We start from the raw sequence: 15,776 nt of genomic DNA on the forward strand, positions 1-15,776 counted from the left end.
GGTCCACCCAGAGGATTGCATCCCTTTTTCTAGAAAGATTGTTCATCCCTTGTGGGTCATCTGCTGCACTTCGCTTCACGTCAAGCCCCAAGCAGGGACTATACGTCAGCTACACTTAAAGCGTTTATACGAGTGGCATCACTTGAGTGTGTCTGTGTGTGCGAGTGCATGACTGGCTGGCTGGCTGGCTGGCTATACGCACAACCCAATTAGGAGTATTTAATTGGGTCATGCAATTTTAATGAGCAGGGAGGGCAAAAGATCAGTTAATTTCATGCATCTGTCCTGCACTTGCACTTTTAGTTCTTCCATTACTCAAAGAGCAACGCATGAAAATGTTTATGCAACCAACATCCAGCATGCATCTTTAATGCATGTTACTGTTCTGCTTCATATCCTGTTTAAAGTCAATATTGCATCCATGAGACCAATAAAATTTCACACATCAATGTGACAATGTAATTCATCAAGATGATGCCAAAGAAAAAAGAAGAAGATGGATAACAGATACTTTCTTGAGATTGATGACAGTATCTTCAGAACCTGAGGTACTCCAAGAATTTCAGGCATGTCTATGCTGTTTATAAATCTATTTCAACAGAAAAATAGACAGAGTGCCGTCATCTCAGCAGATAGATAAGGTCACTCGTTAATAAATATTTCTAGATGCCCCAAGACAGCAGTAATATAAAATAGATTACAACTTATAGCAAAATAAACCTTTCGCAAAAAGTATTTTCCTTCAGTCACCTGGAGTTACAAAATAGATTGATATTGATAGGGAGCCTGAATTATGACAAAAACATGAATTCAGCTTCTGAGTTCTTTTCAACCATAATGCATGTCTTCAATAAATGAGGTACATGTATGTCTCCATTATAGTAAGATGATATCGATGTCAAAAAGCTACATTTTCCTTTCCATTTATGACCGAAATTGTTATATTGTGTGTGCAGCGTGAAACTGGTATTTTGCACTGCTTCTACCCAAGTAGGCATCTCCAGTAGGCATCTCCAGTAGGAATATCTTGCACTTACAAAGTTCTGTATATTTTACAAACTTTGATGCGAAAAGTTATATCCTCCAGACCCATAGCCCTTATGGGATGAACAAAGTGAGTGAGAAGGGGTTGCACTCAGCAAAGAAGATACCAGTTACTATAAAATGGAAGTAATCTTCTTTGAGAAAGGAGAGTATTTTTGAGAGTCAAATCTGACCAGGGATTGAACAAGGAAGACTTTCCCTTCATGGAGGAGGAGGCATGATGGGTTAGTGGTAGAGCAGTGATCTTAGAACCTTGAGGACTGTGGTTCAAAAGCATGTCAATGCACCAGTGCCCTTAGGTAAGTTACTAATCCATATTATTGAGTAATGAAGATGGAACATACATTTACAAGCTGTACGTCCTCCTAGCTGCTCATGCTCAATCATCCATTAAGCAATTAGAAGTGAGAAAAAAAGAACATAGGAAGATTAAAAGACATAAAGAGGAGACATGAACAGGGAATGTGGGATCGACTCCACACCATCACTGCACTCACCGATATTATCTAGTTTATGAAGATTGGGTAATATCCTAAGGACGGTGGCTCTGTAGTTATCTCCTGCGGCACAGGGGTTGTCTGCAAGCCACAGTACCCTGAGCTTGGGCAGGTTCCTCAGGAACCAGACTTCTGACAGGCTTGCGATGCAGTTTCTCCTGACGTACAGCTCTGTCAGGTTGCAACAGAAGCCGAAGTCTTCTAACGTTGTGATGCTGTTCACGCTCAAGCTGATCACCTCAATGTTGGGCATCTGCTGGAATATTGACACCTGTCAAAGAAATGAAAAAGTGAAAAAACATGATTGCAAATGTGATGCATTGCAGCAAAGGTTTAAATGGGGAGTCCACCCTGATAATTAGCTGTTATTGATAACAGCAACAAAATAAAGTCAGTTTGAGCAATATCTGAATAGAAGTAGAAAAAGTTATGAATTTTTGAAGTTGTCATCAGTGAAGCACGAATCAGCCAACACTGTGACATATCTTGCGAGGTCCTCTCTAATTTGCTCTGTATAGAGAATTCATAAACTTTCATTTTCTTAGTTTTTTTTATATGATGGAATAGATTTGTTTCATACAGGGGTTGCATAGGAAAAAATATGCAATACAATTTATGGTGCATGTATGAGTATGATTGAAAATTTTCTTTTGAGAAAATAAAATATATGATTTTGTTGTTGTTTTGTACAGAGCAAATAGGACGGAACCGTCTCAGATTTGTGTTTGATTGATACAGTGTAGCAGCTTTAAAAATTCATAAGTTTTCTACTTTTAATCAGATTTTGTTCCAACTTTCACTGACCAGTCCCTTTCATTGATATGCTTCTATTAAAAACAATGTAATATCAGGTTGAACTTCCCCTTTAAAGGTAATATCTCTAACATTTCTGAAGGCTTAACAAACAAAAAGGAATAACAATCGAGGTACAGGGACTGATTGATAAGTTATTTCATTTCAACTTTTGATAATACATCGCACATATGCTTTATGCGGCAGAAAGAGTTAGCCTCCATATAGGTGATGGCTAATAGTCTTTTTTGTCATAAAGAAGAAAAGAAACTTAACTGTAAACTCATGCTATTAAGTCTTCACCTTGTCAGTATAAGCATCAAAGATGCATCAACCTTGTCACTGCTAAGAACCTTCCCCCAAAGAGCAGTCTCTTATATTCAATGAAACACCCAATTTAACACGTTTCTTGGTGTGCACATTCTCTCTATAAATATTTTACCTTGCTTACAATACATCATTCTACCTGCCAGTTCCGTAGGTACATAGGTTTTAACCCCGCAAATAGATTTGTCATCCTAATTCCTGTACAATGTGTTGAACATGTTCAAGAGACAGAACTACTTGCACAGTTAAAAGTATTTACATAGACTAGCATAAGGTGCACTGCTACAACACCAACAGACACAAAGCCAATTACAATTCCTTCATTTTTTTTGTCTTGATATTGTAGTTTATAATAATAGTTTTATTTTTGTCCAGCATGATCGACATGTATAACTGAGGCATTTATATTGATACATGTAGTATCAATATTTTCAACCAATTTTTTTTATCAGAATGAATTTGGGATAAGATATCCACTCGATTTACTTTTTCAGTTGGTCTTTCAATAAAAGCCATTTTCTTTTCTTTTTTTCTTTCTTTGTATTTAAAAAATCGTTATCATTTTTGGGGTATCAGGATTGGTTGTGGACAAGATAATCAACTCAAATGACCTTCTTCTTTCTTCCTTCATTACTTTTACTGTGATTGCTATTATCATTGTCTTTGTTATTAACATTATTTTAAATATCATTATTATACTTGCTATTATTATTGTACTTATTATTATCATTAATATCATTATCTCACACAACTGTGTCGGTAAATGGCCTTTTCCTTTGCTAAGAAGGTACGTGTGACAGTTAGACAGCTGACGCCCCATGTTCCCTAGCTGATGAATAAATCAAGGAGGACCTCCTGAACTATTTACAGGGGTGTCATACCAGCCACTTGGAAGGCTTTCACAACGGTCTCTCCCCCCCCCCCCCCCAAGGGCTCAACATAAATCATCACCTTCAATCTGGTTTAATAATGGTACATTAGAATACACGACTATCTCTTAAAGTATAAGGAATGTTCTCATGTATTTGTAAGTTGATACACAAATCTGAAAGCTAAATCTCTGTACAAACTGCATGCAGCAGAAAAGATGTAATCATGAATTTTGTTTTGTAATACCTGTGTTGGTAAGTGAATAAGTTTCTGACCTATCTATTTGCTTCCTTAATTCTGCCTGGCGGAATATAAATTCAATAATTGTTTAAAAAGTTAGATAAATGGCCTAGCTCTTGATTTAATGTTGCCTCTCATAACAAAATATTTATATTCATGGATGAAAAGAAATAGCGGACATACGTGTGCATGCATTATGCTTTGTTGAAGTCAACACTTTCTGAAAAACACTCATCATTCAAAATAATGACAATCATTTTCTAGATGAGACCATAGAATGTGCACTTTTCATCAACTTGTGACATCTGTCAAAAGTGCTCGAAAAGTGTAATACTTCTCTCAAAGTGCCATCTGCCAGTTACTTAACGACTCTGACTTTGACATAAGGATCCATAAATCTCAATAAAGCATGGAAATTCATGCTTGTTTTGATACTTACTAGGCATTCAAATTGTCCCAAGAATGCTTTACGACACCCACCTCTGTTGTTTTACGACCAATTGAAATAAATGTTTGCAAATGTTGTGTAAGGATCTACATATCATTTCTCGCACAATGTAAATCTTGGGAATGATCAGGAATGCCTTCATATGAACAAGCCCATCGTAACACTTTCACAGTGCCTACAACCCAATCATTTACAACAATTCAAAATATCTTTCTGCGTTGATACACTTTAAGTACTTTAAATCTATCTTGTAAAAGAAAAGTGCTTTACTTAACTCACAGGGTCCATGTCAAAGCATGAGCAAGTACAGGGTGTGCAAATATTTGATCTCCACTTGGCTCATATTACGAGAGCAAACAAGACTCATTTCAAACACCATACTGGTTATTTTCATCTCCTTGGCTATGTATACATGTCAGTGTAGAAAATGGGCAAGAGATTGATTTATAAAGGAGTCAAAATGAGAACAGGGTACACATTAGTTTTAAGAACTGAGTTCTTGATGTGGAAGATGACTTATGATTGGTGAAGGAGTTTGGAATACATGGGGATTAATTTTTAGAAATGAGGGCTACATTAAATGAAGGATACATTTGAAAGTAATGGTAAAGCTCCATTATATGACATTTAAGAGGAATGAAGGCTTTGGATATTAAAGGGACTATATAACATTATTTTTCTTATATTATATATATATATATTAAGGCAAATTAATGAAAGTTTAAATTTAATTCACAAATATATATGTTTAGGTTTTACAAGAGTATTTTACAATAAAATATACAAGAAAAAAATACTTACATCTGTAAGACCTCCACCCCTGCAGATAGGAGAGACAAAATGGGAGAAAAGGAAAAATACAATTAGGCGATGTTTACAAATATTTACATGTAATATAAAAGAGTAAAATTTGACCCAGACGTGTATGCTACATGTAATACCTGAAAAGTATTTTTTATGAATAAAAAACCCAACATACTTTCTTTCACAAACAAGATACAAGAAAGTGTTCCAAGCTTCTATATGATACAACAGATCAGTGAGGAGAGTCTCTCCAGTTTCAATGTATCACCTCCAGCCCCAATAATATGAATATATTACATTAAATTGTAAAAAGAATTCTTCATTTCGTACTTCACAGCATCCTACAAAAGATAAGTGAACTGTAACTCCCAAATGATTGAGGCTCTGATCACTATCAAACCACTGTTAATACTGTTGGTTCAAAGGTCATGTATGGAAAAAGAAGAAGTTTAATATTACTATACGGGTGAATAGGCCATACTTTTGGGCCTCCTTTGAAGTTGTTGAGTAGCTTTGAACTTTGATATCCATCATTTTCCTTTCTTTTGTGCATGTAATGTCACACCTTTCATCTGTTAAAGATGTAACTTGTATATTGTTGCTTGCAATGATTTATGGCGTGTTATACTTCGCTTTGTCAAAATCCAGAAAACATTGTTTGTGCCTCCTATAGCTCAAAAAGTATTGTTCCTGGCCTAAACCAGAGAATATTCTACATGTCACATCATTCATCACATCAGCCATTGTGCTGCTGTAGAACTTGGGAGAGTATTTTTCTTAAATGCTACTTTTTAAAACTCATGTTATTCTGGTTGAATTCATAAGACCATTCTGCCAGTTTTCCCAAAGAATTTCAAATGTCTTTGAATTTTCTCTCAGTTTTGTTGTTGTTGTTGTTTTTTTTTTAGGGGGAGGAGCTCCTACACATGCACATCTTAGCCATGTTAGTGGACTTCATGGTAGGTAAGTGGAGAAAAAGATTGTCAAAATTTTCCCCATGCACACAGATGCATGTGCCTATCGATCGATCGTGAGACTATATATCTCCCAACCCAATCATAAGCCTGAAGATTCTAACGGTGTCACAGTCGTATTACTGGCTGAGGGGGCTGAAATAGAGGCCAATCAGGGCTGTATCATAGAGAGAAACTATCTGCAATAACAGCCTCAAGGCTTTGGCAATTTAATTTCAGGGAGGATAGCTGTAAGTGAAGAAGACTCTAAGGGTTTGATTGGGCAGGCTTAATTAAAGAGAGAAGGGAGGTGGGATTTACTGGCATACGATAAATGTGCTAACGGTGTTCACACTGAGTAATAGCTTTCAGAAATATAAAAACATGCCAAATTTAATAATACAGTATATTCAAAGCGATTGGAACTTTTTATTCTCATGTTGTTCAAAAGTAAGCAGCCTACTATCCATCCCATTTTGTTGCTTGAATTTTCAAAATCCAAGTCAGTAGGCTTACATTGATGTAGACTGTTACAAGTCAACATGATGTTTACCACTGAATACCAGCATAAGTTATAAATTCAAATACATGTATTATTCAATAAATACAATGGGTTTGTACTGTTTAAAAATGTATTCTTGAACTTTTGAGAATGAAACTCTCTGGAAGATTAACAAAAGATAATGTGAACGGCTTTGTGTATGTTTGATGAGGTGTGTATGTGTGAACTACCCACTTACAGAACCAATGGGCCATGCATGCACGCACTCTTTACACCCTGGGAATCCCATTGAAAATGTGTTGTTTTGACATTGTTCGTAATCAAGGATTCTTTATCATCACTTGGTCACGTTGAACTACATGTAGTATCATCAGGAAGGTATAACAGGTCTCTAGGATCATTATTACATATGTACTAAGGCCTATTCAGATGAAGAAAATCAAGCTATGAGTGAATGAATGGCACAAGAAAGAGTTGTAGAGGTAAACAAGGATACATCTGGGTGCATGTATGTTCACAGGCCAGAACATGACTTGCAGTTTGTGTGTTACAGTATATTTATATATGCATGTTGTCTATCCTTTTTTTATATATTTTTTTTTTACATTAACAGATTATATTCTGTGTGTGCTTGACTTACTGTGACTAGAGAATATGCAACTAGCGATAGAAAAATGGAGAACTCACAATTATATGAACATTTCTGATCCACAAAAATAGAATCTTAACAGAAAGGCAAAAATATTCAGAATTACCAGGGTAGCTCTGGATTCTCAACAGTAGCTGACAAGTAGTCAATAGCCAACTGATGGATGGATTGTCAACAAAAAAATTAAATTATCAAAAAGAAGAAGATAAAAAGTTAGCAAAAGAAATAGATACCATGTTCTATGAAGTCTTATCCCTACAGGCAAATAGTAGTACAGCATGCCAATCAATAACTCTTGAATAATTTTGTTTCACTTGGCATTGAATCAGTGCCATTGGAATACTAAGGTAAATGTAGAGGCTCCTCTTCACAGACATTTCTCAGATTAGGGGTATCTTTTTTTAACATATGATATATTCCTTTTTTTCTTTAAAATTTTTTGTTTGTAGTAGTATTGAAGAAGAGGCACGTTTGTAATAATATCAAATCACCTCTTTTGACAGGTCTTTCATTTACCATTTTCTTACAATGAAATTCTCTTTAATCATCAACTTCATATTCCATGTACCCGAACATGTAGGTCTACCATGGATATGTTTCCATGGGTCTACTACCTTACATGTAGTCCACACCTGAGCCAGGCCTGCGCTATATGGGTTATTGGGCATGAAATGAAAAAGATCAGTAGTGAAAGAATTTCTAACAGGTCAAGTTACAATCTCCTGCCTAGATCGGCCTTGCAGCGGGAATTCCATCCAAATCTAGCAGAAATCTTAGCGGATTGTCTTTTGCTAATGACCCATGGACAGGGTCTATGAACTTGATGTAGGTCTACCTCACCAACCAGAGGGAAACCATTCCAGGGCATGCTAATGGCTTTGGAATTCATGCTGGCATACTTGGTCTGATATCAAAGACACAATTGGTGATTTTACTAACAATATTCACATATCTACGCTTTTGGACAGGTATATTATCTATCAAATTTTTTCAATTTGTCAAAAGTTATGTTGGCAAAGTTTCACTCATGTAGGTGAAACTTGATTCATATATTTGTGAATCCAACAACAAACTTGACAGGTAAAATTTTGTTAAAATATAATAACAATAATAAAAACAGTGCTTACAAATATGAGCCCCCACGTATCTAAGGTTCATCCTGCTTAACTAAAGAATTTGCTTTACCATTCCTAGATTTGTGAACCATTGTGCATCTCTTTTTATGTCACCATCCCGACCAACAGCCTGGAAGTTTGTATCCATGGTTACTGCTGTGTCTTCAAGTTCAAGACTACGAGTAAGCGGGCAGGCGAGGAGGGTCTTAGGTTAGGAGGGTCTGAGAGAAGCAAAGCCAATGGGGGTCACAGTGTAAACCTGGCTGAAGCCTTGACCTTAGCTGACACTGCAGGTGCCTCAGGGTCTAAGATCACTCCAGTTGGACTCTATCAAGTGGTTGCTCTACACATAGTATGGTTGTTTCAGTTATGTTATGCCCTTGATCATGTACTTCACTTACAAAGACTACTACTAGAGAATTATCTCAGCTCAGGAGAGTAGAAGTAGGCCTGTTAATCAATGTTAATAATGTAATACCTGAATAAATGGTTATTGCCAGGTCTCTCGGCTACCATTTGTTTAACAAGTAGGTCAACATACATTGTTCATAGCAGGTAAAACTTTATATTTAGATTCATAAAAACAGGAAAGCTCTCGACTTGAAACTAAAAGCCTTTCAGGAAATCATAAATCTATTCTTAACTTGGTAAATACTGTAACCATACAAAATGAAAATTGATTTGAGATATAATTTAACATGTGAACTGGGCCATTTAAATATAATCATAAGGTATGAGCACATCGACCCACCCATGCATACCTGACATCATCGACGCAGAGTATCTTGTTTCTATCCCTTCTACAGAAATACACCCTTCATTGCACAAGTGTCCCAACAAGGACCCATAAATCTGAAAAATAGGCCGGATTATACTGAAATTGATATCTGGGGGAGAAATATTGGCATATTTCCATCCTGAGGAATCCATGAGAATTTTGTCAAGCCCCACCAAGATGCTATAAAGGTCACCATTCTGCACTATCCAAAATTTGTAGTCTATCTCAGTGTGATATTTGCACATAAAGTAAACAGAGGAGCACTACAGAGCTAAAACAATTTCAGCTTGTCAAAGAATACATATGCACAAGTACATGAGTGAAGTACAATACATACATCTCAAGCAATCATTCTCAAATTGAATTCTGAGAGAGGAACCGCAAATTGTTTTGGCCTTTCCCTCCATGACATTTATCCATCAAAGTGCCTGGAATATTGGCTGTGTTTTGAAAATCCATTTGTCTATTGCCAGGTTCTAATATTGTGCGTACACAACGAAGGGTGTTTTTGTCAGGCACACAAAATTTACATTGCAAGCGGATCACAAAATAAGTGAGCGGAATATGAGAAAGAAGGTATTCAATTGGCAATGACATTCATATTGCATTATCAAATAAAAGTTCAAGGCTATTTCAAACTTTTGATATGTAAACAATACATGCACTTCTCAGAATTTCAGTTAGTTGATATCATAACATGGTTCAACATGACCAAGTTTCTCTTACATAGTTGATAATGTAGTAGGTCCATAGTGAAACTAGCAGGTTTATTTGTTGATGTTTATTATTAAGTTACAAAAATAAAAATGTGTGGTTATTTAAATATGGTAATGTACTGCCATGTTTTAAAGTACTCCTGTGTATTATGAAAATTCACAAAGAAATTCAAATAGATAATCTAAATATGTGTTTTAAAGCCATATAATATGCGCTAATGATAATCACTGTGCCTGAACCTTTATAATTCATCATTTCAAAAAGTTTAGTTAGAACAGACACCCGAGAAGACTTTAAGATGTTGAATGGACCTTTAAGAAAACCACAAGACCACAATAACCACCAACAAGATATGTGATCTACAGTATAATGCAATGTGCTTATCTTTAAGGGGATACTATAAAACCTCTGAAATGCATGCAAATGTACATTCCTATACTCTTTGCTGATGTGTTATATCTGAGGCTTTATGGTCCCTAACAGAACTATTGTCTACTGACATCCAGAAAGGCATTAATGTTTATCCTTTTACATAGAGCTAATTCCTCCTGGCTCTCAAAAGATGAAACGGCTTGCCTACAACTTGCACTACATACATACTTAAATGGTTGTGTAGTTGGCTTAGAATTAAGAAAAGTGAAAACTCTTTTCATTTCTTTATTGATGCTTATTGATGACCATTCCCATGACTTAATGGGAAATTGCAATTTCTGTGTAATTTCATTTGATCCTCATTAGAAGGACATTTGAGACAGCATCTTTTATCCAATTTAGATGTCCCTCCCAAATTATTAAATGTTGTACTTTCTACAAGTAACCTTCCAATATTGATTTAATAAATTTCACATTTAAATAAAAGACTTTCAATTCAATTCCCAATCAACATTAATCCTCAGAAGACTCCATATTAGCCTTAAGTGGACAGCCATTGTGAGATGTAACCTTTCACGTTGAAGTGTTATCAACAAGTCTTCCCATCTTCACCATGGTCTTTGAATCACAAATGACTTGTTGGGTCTGGCCAACAGCATGAAAGCCACCTCATCAATTGTTCCTGAAAGATTAGAGGATATTTGGTCTGCAGAGACCATAGTGAGAGTGATTTTAACAATTGGCTGGAGGATTTCAATCGTCTTAACATTCTTAGTGCCTGATTGACCTATTTACTCCCTCAAACTACGGTCCAGTCGCTAATGAATAGTTTTATGGAAAGGAGGTTGACTGATGCACCACAAACTAAAAAAGACAGGGTGAGACTATACAATGCCAGTTTCTAACGGAGCTGATTTGTATACATACAGAGAGAGAGAGAGAGAGAGAGAGAGAGAGAGAGAGAGAGAGAGAGAGAGAGAGAGAGAGAGAGAGAGAGAGATGAGAGATGGAGAGAGAAAGAGATAGACAGAGAGACAAAAACTGAGAAAGACAGAATAAGAAACATAATAAGGAACATTGGAGAAAGAGGTTGGAGAATAGAAAGAGATTTATAGATTAATATAAAGGAGACGAGGGAGTAAATTAAGGACATACCTTCTTTTGAACCTATTCATCTTGAGCTAAACTGAACCCCATGAGGATAACAAGTAATCCATCCGTGGATCATTTGATTGATATGAGCCTACTATGTGGTTACAAAAGAACTTTAAATGTCAATTACTGCAATGGAATCAATAATTTGCTTGATCGTTTGTTCATTTCCTGCTACCATCAATGTGTCACAGTCGGGATGATTTACTCTCCTTCTCTGACCAAAGAAATGATCCAAATTATTGCTCATAATTCAAATCATAATGGGAAAGCCAAGGAATAATCAATTTTCTGACTGCTTCTATGGAAAGGTGGTTTCAATTAACGAGGCTATTTTGGAGTAAGGAGAAAAAGAAGAAGAAGAAAAAGAAATTTACACTAATGTAGAGTAAATTTAAAGGTAACACACCTCAATATTTATTTAGGATTGAGACTTCTCACAAATGTTTATTTGAAGGATATGCCCTATCAATTTTCTGGTATATGAGCAGAAATACATTTCTTGCATTTTAAGAATCAAGAAGCAATTCATATTACACTTTTAGATTTAAAAACATCATAGAAAAATAAGCTAGAACCATTGTCAATATCCTTTACCATATTCAAAATGCTTTTAAAAATCATCATGCATGGAAAGAGAAGTAAAGAGACAAATGTCAGAGAAGTTCAGAGTCATTTGCTAGCTTCATACTCATAGAAATTTGTATCCATTTGTACACCCTGTGCCTGACTGCACCCCATTAAACAATGTCCACATAACAAAAAGACCTACAGCCTCATGCACAATTTATAACACTTAACTGTACACCATAATAAAGCACTAGCCGTTTTCAAACAGACGTTTGGCCTAAATCCCTGTAGCAATTACAAAACAAAACCACCTTGCAAGAATATTTCTCAACTTTCATGTTGCGAAGAAAAGTGGAGGCAATTTATTTTCCTCCCATGCCCTGGGAAAGGTCCTTGTAGAATACAATGGGTTCTCCCATTACTCACGCATGGGACCGCTGAAAATGACCGTATCTCAAAGGGCTGCAAAGAAAACATCCCATAGATACGAGAAATAGACACTACATGGTTGAAAGTAAGAAGGGAAAAGCAATTTCTTCCTCTCATACATGACTGACAGAGTGTGAAATTTAGCTATGGAGAGACATGCATCCCTACGAGGAATGGACTGGATGGGGTACCTACTTGGGTACTAACCAGATGAAATGCCATTATCATCACCCTCGGACAAGTCGATATGGCTTTCAAATCAAACAGTATGAAAGTAACAAGTTATTCTGCAAGATGTCCGTACTCGAGTTCATTTCAGATCTTTCAATTGTATCATTCTGAACACATGTTTGTGTACGTGTTATTGATTTAATCAAATAAAATTGAATTGTTTCTATTCCCTGTCAAGGAAATAATTGAAAAGTAGGACCTACCTACATGTACTAAGGTCTACTACTATAGTACAAGAAACATCCTGAGCATCCCATTTCTATGATTTGGTTCAATATGTTGCATTTTAGTAATCATTCTACCCCAGAACAACAACAGGCAAACAAAACAACAACAAAAAAGAAAATAACAACACTAAAAACATAACAAAAACATGTCAATGAACTCATTATCTATGAGAACAAAGATATAATCATTTTTCCTGCAGGCTGTACACAAAGAAATAACTACTTGACATGCCTTTTATATTCAGCTTTTCAGGGAAGGCACGGTACAGGCTTTTATTTAACAAACCTGCACTTAATTAACCCCAGGTTAATCATATATAATCACCAGTCTTCATGCAGTATTAATGAAGTTCATCATGATGACATCATATCGCGTGTAGTCATTAGAGATTAAAAATCATGCATTGACATCATACACAATGATGGGCTGAGGGTAATTGGGTCTGATTATCTCATCTCATCAGCTAATATTTATCTTACACACATTGGAACAATGTAATGAGGTTTAAAGGGCTGAATCATTATTTGACACTGTATTATGTACAGGGTATGTACGCTTAAAGGTTCTATATTATTAGTAGTTCACAAGAACTATCCCTTTAAAGTGTTGGGAGCCCCAATAATTTGATGGCAAAATTTCACTTAAAATTATATCATAACGTGAAAGAGGATGTCATTTAAGACACATTTTATCAATAATTGTCTTCAAACACATTTTGGGGGAAATCTTTGCAGAAGTGTGTTGTAAATGACATCTTCTTTCACATTATGATACGATCACACTTCTTAAAGCCCATCAGTACTAGTGTAGAGGAGGGATTAGACCATACTGCAAGGTCACTGGACAGGGGACTATCTTATCAAATCAGCTCTCAAATAACATAAGAAAAAGAGGGGGACCAATGATCACAGATTATGCATTGTCTAGAGGGCACAAGTAGCTATAAGTAGTGCAGTGGGCCTTTAGAGATCGGTCATCAGCTATCTTCGGGTTCAAGAAGATCTTAAAAACACACCATAGTATTACCTACTTTCTGTTAACAAAAGCCACACTGCCAAACCGAGTCCTAACTGACCCCCCCCCCCCCCCAAATAAATAAATTAAAAAAAAAAAAAAAAAATAAATAATATTGACCATTCAGGGTAGTGTCATATTTTGCTTGGTCAAGTGTTGGTCTGGTGTTGGTTTTGTCGGTGTGACTAGGGTATTACAATTGACACATGTAGTGGATGAGCCTGGAAATTGGAATACACATCTAGTTAATCATAGGTCATTCCAACGAGATGCATCCTTCCGCCTTTACTTCAATGATATCAGCTTTTCTGATAAAATGTTGCCCCTATCCACTGTATAGCATTACTTGCCGAAGGGGGTTTGGTACTGATGAAAATGGCAGTGCCTAACAAAAGCATGAGATGGAGAGAGAAAGATAGAAATAATCCCTCAGGTGCATTTCATCAAACTAATTGGATATGATGAAGATGCCAGGCAAGAAAGGAGTACACAGGGACATATTGGTGCTCTGAATTCTACATAGATCTAATACCTGGGCATAGAAGGGTTAATAATTGTTCTCCAGGCCCTTCATCTCAAATATAGAACAAGTTAACCTACAATACATGAACTTGAAAATTGAAGACGTTTCCTAATCCTCCAAAGTATAGTTTTGAGCAGACTACCTCATCTCAATTTCTTCTCCCTCATGCATTAAAGTAGAAAGTCCATACTCCATCTAGAGTCAAATTCACATTTACAGGCCTCTTTCACACATCCGCTCCAAGAAACAGTGCAGCATGAATAAAAACAATTTGCGTGAACATGAAGGTACAAAACATGTTACTGTAACAACTGCGCCGCGGTAATGTCCTAAACTATTACTAATCGAATTCCTACCTTCAACACTGGACCGAAGTCACCAAACACTATATTAATCAGAACAGTTACTTAACCTAAACTAAAAACCCATTTGCAACCCTAACCCAATATATGTGACAAATAAAACCTTAAGTAAGTTTCACAGGAGCAAATGTCGGATCACCGGTAATGAAAGCAAAGATAGGTGTGCTTCTTAGAAAGCACCAACTTATCTGGGTTTTAAGATCCAGAAATATCAAGTACACTTCTCATGTGTCATTTTATATTCCCTTGCAGCATTTTTTTTCCATGGTGGTTAACTGCATCATGCGCAAACAAAGTTTACATTGGAAGAAAACATCATTTTGCCTTGAAGCCATGTATGAAAGCTTCTATCCCTGGCATGGCTGGTAAAGAACATCAAAGAGGAAATGTTTTTGAAAGAAGAGCCCCATAAATCGGTGATGTGTTTGAGTATACAACTGTCATAATGTAGATCGATCCCTGTCTTCAAACAGAAACATCCTACTTCAAAGCACCAAATCTAAGTCATGCAAACACAGCACAGCTCTCTGCAGGATGCACTAAGGGTTTACTCAGGATGCCATTACCGGTATTTTTTGGAAAACAGAAAAAGTTTGAACATAGACAATTTCTAGGAATATGGAACTCCCTGTGTTGCCGTCCTCCTTGGTTTGCATAGAATTGTTTAAAACTTTCTCTCAGGAAGCATCTTGTTATCTTATAACAAAAACTTGATCATCCAAGTAAGTTTTTCATTCTCCTTACAGATATCTTGACTAGAATGCAGTGTTTGGTGGTAGAGTTTTGCTACAATGTAAATTCCCTTAGCATGCATGCATCTTTTAAATGATTGTCTACAATCCTACAAGGTAATGTCTTGTACAATAACTATCAGAAGTATGATGAAAACAGGTAAATTATCCAAATGGAATCCAACAGATGAGGATCTATTGTAAACAAATGGTCTCTGCTCTGATTACGTTTTTCAACACACATTAAAAAAAAATAGATTAATTACATGAAAAACTTTTTACTGTATTCTATTGCGCATTCCATGTTTAAAACCATGTCTAATAGCCTCCGCCCAATTTTAACCTCATAAATGAATACAATAGTAAAATGAAAATATTCATACAATTTATTTTGTGACCAAAACACAAAAGAAAAACAAATAGGGGGA

At 36.1% G+C, this 15,776-nt stretch overlaps 1 protein-coding gene across 3 annotated transcripts in view; it reads right to left on the reverse strand.

Annotated features, from left to right (window-relative positions):
• Nucleotides 1-15,776, reverse strand: part of LOC576797 (cilia- and flagella-associated protein 410) — a 65,847-nt gene that overhangs the window by 31,997 nt on the left and 18,074 nt on the right. For all 3 annotated transcript variants that reach the window (XM_777066.5, XM_030973532.1, XM_030973533.1), the window contains exons 2-3: nucleotides 5,020-5,038; nucleotides 1,542-1,812 (exon numbers count right to left, since the gene is read on the reverse strand). In XM_777066.5, coding sequence (XP_782159.4) covers nucleotides 1,542-1,812; nucleotides 5,020-5,038 — 290 coding nt within the window. The remainder of the gene's footprint in view (nucleotides 1-1,541; nucleotides 1,813-5,019; nucleotides 5,039-15,776) is intronic.

Source organism: Strongylocentrotus purpuratus, unplaced genomic scaffold, assembly GCF_000002235.5.
Source record: "Strongylocentrotus purpuratus isolate Spur 01 unplaced genomic scaffold, Spur_5.0 spur5_scaffold_6, whole genome shotgun sequence".
Classification (NCBI taxonomy): Eukaryota; Metazoa; Echinodermata; class Echinoidea; order Camarodonta; family Strongylocentrotidae; genus Strongylocentrotus; species Strongylocentrotus purpuratus.